The following is a 15029-nucleotide window of genomic DNA, read 5'->3' as shown; positions in this document are numbered from 1 at the left end:
GAACTCCCTTCCTCCCTGCCTTCCTCCTTCTGCGCGGCTATTATCTCAGGTGGGAGGAAGTGATGTCACTTCCTCCCCGCCGGCTGCAGAACAGGAAGGGGCTCGGTCGCGCTGTTTAAGCGTCACAGCGCCCGACCGGGCCCCTGCTGACACATGCTCCCTGGGTGGCCCTTAGTGCATGGGCCACCCAGGGGGCCTCCTCAGTGTGCGGGAGCCGCACCGCCCAGTCCATAGGGGCTGCGCAAATCACGGGGCCCAAAGAGCAGCTGCTCTGGGCCCCCCAGGAGCAACTGGGCCCGGGCAGCTGCCCTATTTGCCCTGCGTCAAAGACGGCCCTGAATATATAAAAGAAGCATACCAGGTAGTCACCTTATAGAAATGCTATTTACTGGGTCTTCAGGGATAGGAGGACTAAACCCGGTTTGGCCTCATGTATCCAGTGGACTGCTGTCATCTCCTGATGGAGAGAGTTGGTCAGATCCCCGGTAACTAAAGGGGTTACCCAGGCTGGCAACTCATAGAGATGTGCTGTTGCTGCATCTTCAGGGAAACAAAAATATTTACTTGGTGAGCATAACTGAAAACATCCAGGCTTGCTTATGCAGACTCCATCCAAATTGCTGTGAAGGACAGTAAAAAGAAAAGACTGGCTGATGGGAAGGGGATTGATCTGTTTATACCAATTTCAGTTTTATTTCCTGCCCTTTTGCTATTCCTAATGCTATAATGCCCAAGTCCCTAGCTGTATTATGGACAAGAGCACTGTACCCAAACCACCTTAAAGGGACACTATAGTCACTTGAACAACTTTAGCTTAATGAAGCAGTTTTGGTGTATAGAACATGCCCCTGCAGCCTCACTGCTCAATCCTCTACCATTTAGGAGTTAAATCCCTTTGTTTATGAACCCTAGTCACACCTCCCTGCATGTGACTTGCACAGCCTTCCATAAACACTTCCTGTAAAGAGAGCCCTATTTAGGCTTTCTTTATTGCAAGTTCTGTTTAATTTAGATTTTCTTATCCCCTGCTATGTTAATAGCTTGCTAGACCCTGCAAGAGCCTCCTGTATGTGATTAAAGTTCAATTTAGAGATTGAGATACAATTATTTAAGGTAAATTACAAGTGTTTGAAAGTGAAACCAGTTTGTTTTTTTTCATGCAGGCTCTGTCAATCATAGCCGGGGGAGGTGTGTCTAGGGCTGCATAAACAGAAACAAAGTGATTTAACTCCTAAATGACAGTGAATTGAGCAGTGAAATTGCAGGGGAATGATCTAAACACTAAAACTGCTTTATTTAGCTAACGTAATTTAGGTGACTATAGTGTTCCTTTAACTTTTAACAAATTATCTTTTAGATAAACTAACTTCTTTACTATTTTTGAAGCTTACTTGTTAAAGGAACAATCCAAATACCATAACCACTACTGCATGCCAGCAGTGCCAGGAGTTTCTAGAATAGTTTGACTACAACACACTGTAGTGGTAATGGTTTTTGGATTGCCCCTGTAAGGAAAGTCATTATTTGTGATAGCTTTTTGAAGCAATATAGAACAGGATATTGGTAAAACTTACTTTTTTGAGGGTGGTGGGGAGGCAGATCCGGAGTATGTTGTGTTATCATCGATGACATAATAAAGCTTAAGGAACAGCACACACCAATGGCAAGCACACTTCAAAAAAGTGAGCATGCACAACAGCTAATACTAAGGTAACCCCATCCACAGCACATAAGCTCTCAACCGAGGCTACGGCCAGATGTACACAAATATTACTACACAACTATCTTGACCCCTGGAGAATACTGCACCCCACAGATAGGGACTACACCTTCCACTCTATGGTACACAACACCTACACTAGGATAGACAGATTCCTCATACCCTCCACCGCAATCAACAACATTCAACAAGCAGACATAGGGCTAATTACTTGGATGGACCACGCACGTATTACATTGACCATACAAGAACGCTTCCCTACCCGAGGGACAGGCACATGGCGACTCAACGACTTCCTACTGTCTGACCCCAAATTCGTTAGCGCATTAAACAAAGAGCTTATCTCTTACTTTGAGACGAACACTACGGAAAACTGCTCGATTGAAACAATATGGAAGGCACACAAAGCAGTAATCCGGGGACTGTTTATCAAACGAGCCAGCTACACAAAGAAACAGAGAATCAAACAGTACACTACATTAATAAAATAACTTACAGCATTAACTCACAGTCACAGCAACAAAGTAAATCCCTCGAATACGCTAAAGACACAAATCCTAGACATTTAGACTGAGCTTAGAAACATGGAACTTGAAAAGACAACACACCTCCTAAGGTGATATAAATACAATTTTTTCGCCCAAGGTAACAAAGCGGGGGCATTGCTAGCCTCCCAACTAAAGGCAAAAACACGCAACTCCAAGATCGCATACCTTCGCTTCTTATTACAGCGACTTATACAACCTTGCAGATAACCCTCTGACGACACCCCCTACCATACAGACCATTCAAGCATTTCTCACAGATGTTCACCTACCACAAATGGCACAGGCCAATATAGACTCTTTATCACAGCCATTCAAGGAAGAGGAAATTAAACGGGCCATACACAACCTACCTAAACACAAAGCACCAGGCCCGGATGGCTACACAAACAAATACTACCAAACATTGGCCGACACCCTAGCCCCACACCTGACTAAATATTCTATCCCATATGCAGTCAAATAACAAGGAAGGCCTTCTCCTCGATCTTGACGCGGAGAAGGCTTTAGATAGACTAAACTGGACCTTCATGTCCCAGGCTTTGTTACATAGGGGCTTCCCTCCCACTTTTCTAAAGAGAATCATGGCACTCTACAATAACCCTATGGCCCGAGTCTCTAACGCGGGTTTCTTATCTACACCGTTTCGAATCTCAAACGGGACCAGCAGTGCCAGCAGTGTTTTATCTCTGTAACACCTAGCGCATAAGATCCAACAGCATCAACTAATTAGCGGAATTCAAATGGGAAACCGGGAACACCACCTATCCCTATTTGCAGATGACATTCTGCTAACACTAAGCAAACCCGATGAGTCCCTTCCGGCCTTTATGTCTCTACTAGACTCATATGGCGCAGTCTCTTACTACAAGCTGAACAGATCTAAAACGCAAGCTCTACCAATAGCTATCCCAACACAAGTACTACAGGCACTCCAACAAAACCACGCGTTCGACTGGCGCACTAACCACATCACTTATTTAGGGATTAAAATAGCCCCCACACCAGGTGATCTATTTAAATACAATTTCAAGCCATTGATCGCACAATGCAGAGCAGACATCTTCAAATGGAAATCAGTACACCTTTCATGGCTGGGTAGAAATAACAATAACAAATGGTCCTGCTCCCAAAAATCTTATATGTTTTTCGCATGCTGCCAATACACATTCCTGTCTCCTTCTGTAAGCAGCTACAATCGGTCCTCACGACCTTCTTATGGACACCAGGCAAACCTAAGATACCAGCATCCCTACTCCATAAACTAGGCCCCAAAGGAGGGATAGGCCTACCGCATATATTGACCTATTACAAAGCCGCCCATATAGAGGCAGCAATTAAATTATATGCCCCAGAGAAAACACTCCAGTGGGTAGACATGGAAAATGGGAAATGCAAGGGATGGAGACTGAAAGATCTATTATGGACCCCTAAAATCCTACGCCCTAATGTAACGGACCTATTCCCCTCTACGAAATTAGCTATAAACCACTGGGACCTACTTCAGAAACAACACCGAACCCACCTTCGGTTTCTCCCATGCGCCCCCCTTACTTCACTTAGCGTGATCAGCCCAGGACTCACCTTTCATAATTGGGTGAAACACGGTATATCATCTATCGAATTAATGGCCCACCAGGACGAAGTCCTTCCCTTCCCAGAGTTACAACAACAATATGGTCTACCGAACTCCTATGTCTTCTCGTATTTGCAACTCAGAGGTATTATACACACACATGTATACACTCAGGCTGACACATCCCATATACATCCGAATGAGGTTACAGAGATTTACGATAGATGCAAAAAAACGCCCACCAAACCTAAAGCTCTCTCCTTGTGTTACAAGACAATTATCCAGAGCACCCGCCATCCAACACCCTCCTTTGTCGCCCAATGGGAAATTGAAACAGTTACACAATGGTCTGAGGCAGAATGGTCCGCCTCCCTTACGGCTCTAAAGGGACAGACACATTGTCACTCCCATATAGAAGCACACAAAAAACTGATATACCGATGGTACCTGACACCTACCAAGCTACACAAAATGTATCCCACTGTATCCAACTGCTGCTGGAGATGTGGGGAAAAGGAGGGTCATGTGACACACATATGGTGGAGCTGTAAGGATTTACAACCTCTGTGGACCGCAGTAAACGATATATTCACAAAAGTGGACGCTGACCTGCCACCCCTAGATGTACATACAGGACTATTTTTGAAACTACCCAATTACATAAAGGCCTCATACAAACAACCATTCCTGCTCACTATCTTAGCAGCTAGAAATCAAATAGCTACACATTGGAAACAACCCACATGTCCACCCACATCGCACCTGATGAATAAACTTGAACAATACTACATATAGGAAAAAATGTCACTCATATCTACAAAACACACTGAGGCCTTTGACCTAGCATGGGAAAAGTGGAAACACAAAGGTATATTGCATAATTCAAACTAGATCTGAGACCGGGGCACTGTATCACTCTGGTTTATACTGGGACACACAGCATTAAACCACATACTATATTACAACGAGAACTAAGAGTAGGAGTGACAGATGTATTAGATAGCTCTGGAAGAAAACGCACACTGTGACTGGACTCTGTGAAACTGAATTTGTGAAATTGTGAAAAGTGAATATCCCTTCCCCCTCCACCCTTTTCCTTCTGTACCCTTCCCCGCACCCATGTTTATGCTCGCACGGCAAAATAAAAATCTTAAAATATTTTTTTTAAAGTGAGCATTTCAGTTTGATGCCCTTTCAGGGCAGGTCATACGCAGAGTCCTGCTGAAGAGCTTTGACATAGGTAAATTGCCCTGTGTTTGTTAAGCATAGTGCAAGCAAATTTAATGACATGCTTGTTGTGCATTTGCTTGTGACTTCTCTCTGGTGTCCTCATGACTAAAATATCTGAAGAAAAATAGGGTTGGGAGAGGGTGTTGTGTGTGTAGCTAGGGTGCCTGAGATATTGTATGCATTAAGAGGCCACTTGCAAGGATAGACTATCTGTGGCGTTGTTTTATACCTCTGTGTTGGGGAGGCTGCTTGTGAGTTTTTGAGTGTGGGTTAGCTGCATTTGTAGTTCTGAGTATTGGACTTTTGCATGTGGGGAGAGGCTTCTTGAGCAATTATGTGTCAGGGGAGGTTGTTTTGTGGCTGTGGCTGTGGCTGTGAATAGGGCTGTTTGCAGTGTAGTCTGTTAGTGATGTAGTGTGTGTGGAGAGGGGATGTAGTGTGTATATGTGTGGATGACAGGGCTATAGTAAATGTGTGGGGGAAAGGAGCTTTAGTGTATGTGTCAGGGATATGGTGTATCAAAATATAATTGTCACAATGAAATTGAAGTTGTCATGTCTCCCTCTATATTTCTAGTCAGACCTGGTGATTTTCAGGTACTCACTTAGGTTAGTCCACAGAAATGCCCCTTACCATTGTGGATGATGTATTCATTAAAACAATTCTTCCATACTCTCTGCCAGCAGTATATATCTGAGTATCATTTGCAGAGCAGAAGGGAAAAATACCAATCAAGTGTTACTGGATATGATAGACACTAAAACTACTTATTTTTCTTATGCAATGTGTCTTTTAAAATTTTAATGAACAATATAGCAGAATGGAAATATGCTGCATATTACCATAGGAAAGGACCACACTCAGTAACCTATTATTTCAATTTCTTAAGCCTGGGGAAAGTATTCAGTATGGTTTTTAAAAAGCTCTTGGGCTATCTACTTACAAGAAAATGGTGGATGGTGCTTGCCCCTATTTTGCCTATTGAAGTGTTAGACCCCACACCAAAATTCTCTGTTGGTCAGTCTCATTTCACCAATGTGCGTATTTTAAATAGTTTGTTCACTAACAAAGTATATTTTAACGAAATGATAAATAAATTGCATAATTTTGTAGAGAAGAAATTCCTGTGTAAAGATATTATATTACATATTTACCACAGAGCAACCTGACTGAGCTCACTGTGCATCAATGAAAGCTAACTCTGCATACCATTTATTGGCAAGTCTGTTTTCCCTTTAATATATGTTTTGGCTTCAGTGACCACAGAAAGCAAACACTTATTATGCTCTGCTAATGTTTCCACAATTCAATAACAATAACATATTATTGTGATTTTTAGCAATTCTTGGATTTAACTATCTTGTTGGAGCTTATTAATTACTATGTACATATAATTGCATTTGTGCCCAGAGGGGACACACAGTTTGCACTACTTTTTATCAGTCACTCGTAGGACACCCCGGGGCACACGGAGAAGACACCCCCTCTTACCTCAACACCCAACTTCTGTTTAATCACCAGGACAGCACACAGGTAGCCACTTCTCCCCACAAAAAGCTCATCTGAGCCACACTCCAGGAAGCCCAGGGGGACACAGATCCTCCACAGTTCCTTAAACTTCTCGAGAGGTTTATTGAAGTCCTTGAGCCCAGAAGCTTTGTAGATGAGGGCAGCCACTGCATAGACCCCAGCCCCACCTAGTAGGAAGGATGCCCTGGTCTCCCTGTCCTGCTCATTGTCATAGTAAAGGACACAGGACTCTATCAGGCTGCAGGCTCTGTGCAGGTAGCTCTCCCTCTGGGAGATGAACAGCTTGCTCTGGGAGACTTGGTAGAGCATGTAAGCCACCCCGGCCAGCCCTCCATACAGCCCGCCCTCCTGGCCCCCCTGCGTAGGCAGCTGCTGGAGGATGCTCTCCACTTTCCTGAGGATGAGAGGGACCCCAGGCTCACAGCTCTGGCCGGTCAGCAAGCTGCCTTTGTAGTCAGAGAAAGGGTTGGTAAAGCAGCGCTTGCTCTCCATGGCTGGCAGTAGACAGGGGGTCCGGGTGAGAGGGCACGGAGAGTTAGAGTGGAGGGGGGTGAGGGGAGAGCAGGCTGGCAGACTAGGTAGAAGCACGGTGGTTGGATGTAGCAGGAGGGATGGCAGCCTGGGTGCAGTGAGCAGGATTGTTGCCATAGATGAACAGAGGGAAATGCTGACAGTAAGGTAGACTGTTCAAGATGGAGCAGGGAGGAGCACTGCAAATAGAGGTAGGAGGTGGGTAGCAGGGGAGGCATGCCAATCATTTGGATAAAAGTGCCTGAGAGAGTATATACTGAACAGTTATCTCCAATACACAAAAATGTATTCTGGACATCCAATGTATCATATCAGAACAACTAATGTATTATATCAGAACAACCAATGAATTATATCAGAATATCCAATGTACCAGATCAGAACAACTAATGAATTATATAAGGACATCCAATGTACCATATCAGAACAACTAATGTAGATATTTGTGGTCAAACGTTTAAGTTTCATCCTGTTAACTGATTTTCATCAAAAACCTGCATGTGTATCAATGTTCATGATACAAAGTCTTAAACGCATACAGAAAAGATACATGTCTGGATTTACCTCCAAGTGGGAGAGGCACCTCCTTTTTAAATGTATTTGGGGGTTCTACCTCCCCTTTCCCATCCACATTGTATTTAAAGGAACACTATAGTCACCTAAATTACTTTAGCTAAATAAAGCAGTTTTAGTGTATAGATCATTCCCCTGCAATTTCACTGCTCAGTTCACTGTCATTTAGGAGTTAAATCACTTTGTTTCTGTTTATGCAGCCCAAGCCACACCTCCCCTGGCTATGATTGACAGAGCCTGCATGAAAAAAAAACTGGTTTCACTTTCAAACAGATGTAATTTACCTTAAATAATTGTATCTCAGTCTCTAAATTGAACTTTAATCACATACAGGAGGCTCTTGCAGGGTCTAGCAAGCTATTAACATAGCAGGGGATAAGAAAATCTTAATTAAACAGAACTTGCAATAAAGAAAGCCTAAATAGGGCTCTCTTTACAGGAAGTGTTTATGGAAGGCTGTGCAAGTTACATGCAGGGAGGTGTGACTAGGGTTCATAAACAAAGGGACTTAACTCCTAAATGGCAGAGGATTGAGCAGTTAGGCTGCAGGGGCATGTTTATTCACCAAAACTGCTTCATTAAGCTAAAGCTGTTCAGGTGACTATAGTGTCCCTTTAATTGTACACACTATATTTGTTTCCCCTTTAGATTGAATCCATTTATTATTACTATTTTGTTATACCAGGTTGTATACATTTGGATCTGATTATTTCTGTTTATACACATTCTTTGAGCTCCCATTTCATATATACTTTCACGTATATTTTCTTGGGTTTAATATTTTCTTTGGGTGCTGGAGAGACATCTTTTTTCTTAACTGTAATTATTGTTTTTGCACAGTATATATAGTGATTTATTTTTGGTATTCACATAAATAAGAAAAAATGAGAACACAGAATAACATAGAATAACATCAGAAGGAATTATTACAGATAAAACCCCAAATAACAGCAACAGACGTCAGGCAAGACGCCAGTGCTTACAGAGCAGAGAAGAGGAGAAATGAAACCGTGTTTCTATTTCTCATCTTCATTGCAACATTTGTCCTGGCTTTGCCTTGTCTGAACTAGATTGTTACGGTATTTACCATTACACGTGGGACGACTCTCAGTTTAAGTCACCCTGTACCCATTAAAGGTGCAGAGCATGTATAATGTATTTGTTTAATGTTAAATGTTTTGTGTGCTCTCATGTCATGCTGATGCTGTCAATCAACTAGGTGAATTTGTCTGTGGAGTCTGCACAGCACCATCTGTTGGTTTGCTAGTATAGCTAAATGCACTCCCTGAATATCAAGGCTTGTTAATTTTCATATTGTGGTAGAACAGGCAGACAGGAGAGTTATTTTGTGTTAGTTATTGCCTTATCCACCCCTTTTTACATATGTTATTGTGTGATTATGCGTTTCTATATGTTTTCCCGTTTGGTTATTATATAGGAATTAGATTGAGTTTGTCATTGTAAGTTTGATGTAATGTGCATATGTGCTAGTCCTGAATGAAAATTCTGATGTGTTAGTTCCATTAGGAACTGTGTGTCCTGGTTGCTTTATGCTGGAAACCCAGTAACAAAGTCTTTGGAACTGTTGGCTGGCTGCTTTGGTTCTTGATTCTTGGGACAAGTAAAAAAGATCTAGGACTGAGAGCCACAAGTGGTCACAGTGTAGGCAGAGGTATGGTTACCTGCCTGGGAGAGGAGTGAAGAGGCAAAGGCAGAGGGAACGATACCAGCTTGGTCCAGGGTGGAAGAAGCCCTCAGCGACACTAGTCAAGCTTATAAAAAGGGTCTGAATCGTTAAAAGGTCCCTGATAACAGCTTGAAAATTGATTTAATGGATTCTGATGTAATTTGCTAAATAATTAGAAGAAGATGGGATACTGTATCTCACTAAAAAGGGTTAACAAATGTTACAGATGATTTTGTGAATTCCAGGTTTCACTCAATGCTGTGAATTTCAGAGACAATGCAGCTTCCCTTTAATAGCCATGCCTGAGAACTTTAAATATCATTAATAAAAAATATCATGTGCATTGTCGGTGCCATAATGAATGGAGATTTGAGATTTGATAGGAAATTATTCATCCATTGGGAATAACAGGTCTTTCAGATCACCTGTTGCACAAACAAATAAGAGTATGTGAGTACTGTTTTAAACAAAAATGTAGTTGCCTTGGCAATATATGTATAAATAGAATAATAACAATTACAATATAAGAATTGGAAAAGCTGTGGAAAGGTAATATCTATACTGTACGATAAGAAAGTTCCCTCTGTACTGGCACAACTGGTTTGAGACCCTCCCCCCCCCTCTCCCCCCCCCCCCCCAACTCCTCTGTCCCCATCATAGTCATGCAAACTTTGTCCATACTCTGCTGTCTGCTAAGATCATGTGCATGTTTGTGCAGTACATGGGTGCAACATTCTGTGTAATCTAAATGTGAATTTATATGTGATTTCACATATATGTGAAAAACAGTACTTTTTTTTTTTTCTGCCTTCTTAAGCACTTCAGTTATGATTTGTCTTTTAATTTGGAGTATGTCTAAAAAGAACAAAAGGACAACAACACCCTGCCAAATTAGAAAATGTTTAAAACGTTTTCCTAATTTCCAAATAGTGAAAATTGCAGGGCTCATATAGTTGTTACTGGTGGAAAAACTGCCTCAAGTACAAAAGTCGTAGTTAAAAATATGGCTACTCATTCTTGGAGTTTATATTCCTATCTCTGGATCTGCAATGCCAATGTTGAGAATAAACAGGAAATCTAGGTTGTCCAATGTGGTCAATGTCAGTTGTATGAATGACTTTTACTCAATACGCAAATTAGAAAAATACTCCAAGTCTTTAGGGAAATGTTTTAATTAATAACATCTCGATCGTTAAATAATCATTCAAAACAGTTAATGATTTTGCTGGGCAGAGTGTGGATGCCAATCAGAGCAGACATACTTTAGAGCTGCTCTGAGTCTATTGGGAGCCTTAACCACAAACTTTACCCCATCCAACACAAACCTCCAGAAGTGCACAGTGGGATAGGTGAAAGCCATCTTTTATTGCTCTCACCAAACAATTCTCTCATTTACAGTTTAAGAATATGGTGGAGGGTGCGGAATCTGATGGTACTAAGGCTTTCTTCAGTGGCCTGCCATTCTTATACTTCAGGTCTAAAGCCACATTCAGAACTACGCTCCTTGCTGCAGGAATTTAGGAAGGACATCAAAGGTAATCTGAAAGCCCATACAGAGGGACACAATAAAACTCTGGAGGGATGAATTGATAAAACTCGTCACACACCTTGTTACATCAGCCTTTGTTCACAAGAAGCACCCTACAAGTGGGGTTTCCCAGGGGTTTCCCCCTCCCCCTCTCCCGAGCCATGGACATAAGAGTGACATGAATCACAATGATAGTGAATATAAGAGTGAGATCACAGTGATGGTCAATAGAAGTGTAAGAGATCATAGTGATAGTGAACAGAAGAGTGAGAAGAGATAGTGAACAGAAGTGTAAGAGGGATCACAGTGAAAATGAATAGAATAGTGACAGGTATCACAGTGATGGTGAATAGAATAGTGACAGGGATTACAGTGATTGTGAATGGAATAGTGACAGGGATTACAGTTATAGTGAATAGAACAGTGACAGGGATCACAGTGATTGTGGATAGAAGTGTAAGAGGGATCACAGTAATAGTAAATAGGAAAGTCATGGGTCCCCTTGTCCTGGGATGAACCTGACTCGGTTCCAGACAGAACCCATGTGTTACCAGTAGATTGAAGCACACACATCCCATCACACAGTGTGATCATCATATAACACCATATAATAAACAAATCACTTACCTTCAAGGTAGATCAGGCACCAAGGACCAGCCAAATCCCCCTGTATCCCAGTCTCCTCATCCTGTAGGGGGCACTCCTGCCAGATGGAGAGGGGACATTGTGTAGGGCACCTCCAAAAAAATATTCCACATTTAGGAGTCAGCACAAATCCAAAAAAATCCCACACATTTGGACCCCCAGCAGCCCCAGTGGACCCACAGCCAGCATGCAGCAGACAGCAGACAGCAGACTGGAATCTTCACCCCGTGTGCTGCAGGGATCCCTCCAACGATATTCAGCTTAAGTTACACATCACCATTAGAGAGGTTTTGTTGTCACTCCGCTGCACACGACTGAAAGAACTTCTGGCAGTAAGGCTTGAAGGGACCCTCTCTTACTGGGAATCAGCAGCAGGGCCAGATTAAGAGCCTAGTGGGCCTGGAGCTGACAATTATGATGGGCCTAATTACAGAATCTTATCGACCAAAAACACTAAAACAATCATACCTCCCAAGCGTCATGATCTGATAGAGATGGTGTTGGAGGGAAAGGATGCAGCTATATGAAAACACATACTGTATGCTAATCTCTCTAATTTATGCTTTCATCTTTCAAGTAAATCCATACCCCCTAACAGCAGTGCCCAGTGAAGCAGGAAGTCAATGTGCAGGGTAAAAGGGTGTGCCACTGACGCGAATCACGTGACCAGACCTGCCAAAAGGGGAGAACATGCGCAAAAAGGGGTCATGTTTGTCCAAAAAATTGGAAGGCCAGCCTGGCATGAATGCATGTCAGGGTGCCTGCCAATCATGCCTGCTTTCCAACTAAGGGCATACTATGCAGGCAGCACCCTGAGCTTGACATAAATGCATCAAATTATGCGCTTACTCTAAGCTTTCTAAGGACTGTCCCCTAGCACTCACATGTCCACTTGTCTTCTTACCTTCTTACTAGCAGGCAGAAGTTCCTGGTATAACTTTTATTGCCATACATCCCTCTTGAGCTTCCAAACTTAAAGGGACACTATAGTCACCAGAACAACTACAGTGTATTGTATTTGTTCTGGTAAGTAGAATCATTCCCTTCAGGCTTTTTGCATTATACACTGTCTTTTCAGAGAAAATAACTAAATTAGCCACTCCTTAGATGGCTGCTACAGGTGCTTCCTGGGGCAATACTGCCTAGTGTGCAGCACTGCCATTCAGTGTCTCCACCCTCTGCATGCAGACACTGAACTTTCCTCATAGAGATGCATTGATTCAATGTATCTTTATGAGGAGATGCTGATTGGCAAGGGCTATGTTTGACTTGTACTGGCTCTGCCCCTGATCTGCCTAGTTGACAGTTTCAGCCAATCTTATGGGGAAGCATTATAATTTGCTCAGACCACCATTTCTGATTATGTCAGTTCAGAGGCAGAGCCAGCATCTGCAGACTTGAATACAAGTAAGATTTTACTATATTTAGGGAGGCAATTTATTTTACATAATAGGGTCAGAAATACATGATTGTGTTCCTGACCCTATAGTGTTCCTTTAAGCAAGATGTGAAGAGTAGTTAGGGTTGCCACCTTTCATGGAAAAAAAATACCAGCCGTAATCATTTGTATAATTAATTAGTTATGCATGACGTCACATGATGTAAATCACAAGGAGTGATATAAGAGAAAATTCTGTAAAATCACCAACAAACTACTCACAGTTTGATTCTGCTGTATAGATGAATTGCTCCCAGTGTCTCCCTGTCTCCCAGTGTCTCAGTCTTGCAAGTCACCCAGTGTCTCAGTGTCCCTTTATATCACAATGTCAGTGTCCCCATGTAGCCCAGTGTCCCCATGTCTCAGTGTGTCCCCCATGTCACTAGGATACTAGGGGACACAGTGAAACATGGGGACACTGGGAGACATGGGGGCACTTGTGAATACAGACATGGGGACACTGGGAGACATGGGGACACAGACATTTGGGTACACTGGGAGAAATGGGGACACTGAGACACTAGGAACACAGAGACATGGGGACACAGACACTGGGAGACATGGGGACACTGGCTGGGAGACATGGGGACATTGACTAGGAGACATGGGGACTCTCAGTCACTAGGGTCACTGAGAGACATGGGGAAGCAGACACTGGGAGACTAGGGGAAACTGGGAGCCATTTGGACACTGAGCCACTAGGGACACTGGCTGGGGGACATGGGGACACTGGGAGACATGGGGACACTGAAACATTTGTGAACACTAAGACACTAGGGACATTGAGATACATAGGAGACTAGGGGACATTGGGAGACATGGGGACACTGAAACACTAGGGACACTTGTGGACATAGACATGGGGACACTGGGAGACATGGGGACACTGAGAGACATGGGGACACACACTGGGAGATTTGGGGGACACTAGGAGACATGGGGACACTGAGGACACTGCCTGGGAGACATGGGGACACTGGCTGGGAGACATGGGGACTCTCAGTCACTAGGGACACTGAGAGACATGGGGAAGCAGACACTGGGAGACTAGGGGAAACTGGGAGCCATGTGGACACTGAGCCACTAGGGACACTGGCTGGGGGACATGGGGACACTACGAGACATGGGGACACTGTGTCCCTAGTGTCTCAGTGTCTCCCAATGTCCCTATGTCTCACAGCGTCCCCATGTGTCTCAGCATCCCCATGTCTCGCAGTGTCCCTTAGTGTCTCAGTGTCCCCATGTTTTCCAATGTCCACAAGTATCTCAGTGTCCCCAGGTCTCACAGTGTCCCCTAGTTCTGGTAAGTTATGCGCGCCCGTATTACAGGTGGGTAGTACTCCAAGCGAATGCCAAGTTTTCTCGTCTTTTATACCTTTTTTACCAATGGGATTGATAGTCTGTACTTTTCCAGGCTGTTCAGGACCACCAACAACGCCATGCCAGGTCTGTGCGGTTAATTATATCTTGTATAAAAGCTAGTTCTGTACTAAAAATTATCTCGTGAAGGTATGCATGAGTCATTCTGATGTTGTGTTTTGTGGTTTTTATAACATTTTTAGTGCTGTGTATTAATAGCTGTGGCATCCAGGCCTGCATCTAGTGATACTGCCTGTGTGTGCTTATGTACTTACCAGCGCCATCTTAACTATCTATAAGAGTGTAATTTTCTCAATAGTGATCAATCAATCATTCTTAATTTTCTTTAAGAGAGTGTTCCTAATCTCAGCTTGTTATCTGTATAAAAGACACCTGGGAGCCAGAAATCTTGCTGATTGATAGGGGATCAAATACTTATTTCACTCATTGACATGCTTTATAACTTTTTTGACATGCGTTTTTCTGGATTTTTGTTTAATTATTATTCTGTCTCTCACTGTTACAATACACCCACCATTAAAATTATAAACTGATCATTTCCTTATCAGTGGACAAACGTTCAAAATCAGCAGGGGATCAAATACTTTTTTCCCTCACTGAATTGTTTTTTAACAAAATTAAAGAACTAGAATCAAAAAAACAAACA

At 42.9% G+C, this 15029-nt stretch overlaps 1 protein-coding gene across 1 annotated transcript in view; it reads right to left on the bottom strand.

Moving 5' to 3' along the window:
- Window positions 1–7093, bottom strand: part of LANCL3 (LanC like family member 3) — a 114812-nt gene extending 107719 nt beyond the window's left edge. The window contains exon 1 of the mRNA XM_063444620.1: window positions 6563–7093. Within this exon, the coding sequence (XP_063300690.1) occupies window positions 6563–7093 (531 nt within the window). The remainder of the gene's footprint in view (window positions 1–6562) is intronic.
- Between the last annotated feature and the right edge of the window lie 7936 nt (window positions 7094–15029).

The sequence above is a fragment of the Pelobates fuscus genome, chromosome 1 (assembly GCF_036172605.1).
Source record: "Pelobates fuscus isolate aPelFus1 chromosome 1, aPelFus1.pri, whole genome shotgun sequence".
Taxonomy (NCBI): Eukaryota; Metazoa; Chordata; class Amphibia; order Anura; family Pelobatidae; genus Pelobates; species Pelobates fuscus.
The sequence above is the reverse complement of the archived record's forward strand: the minus strand, read 5'-3'. Positions and strand labels throughout refer to the sequence as shown.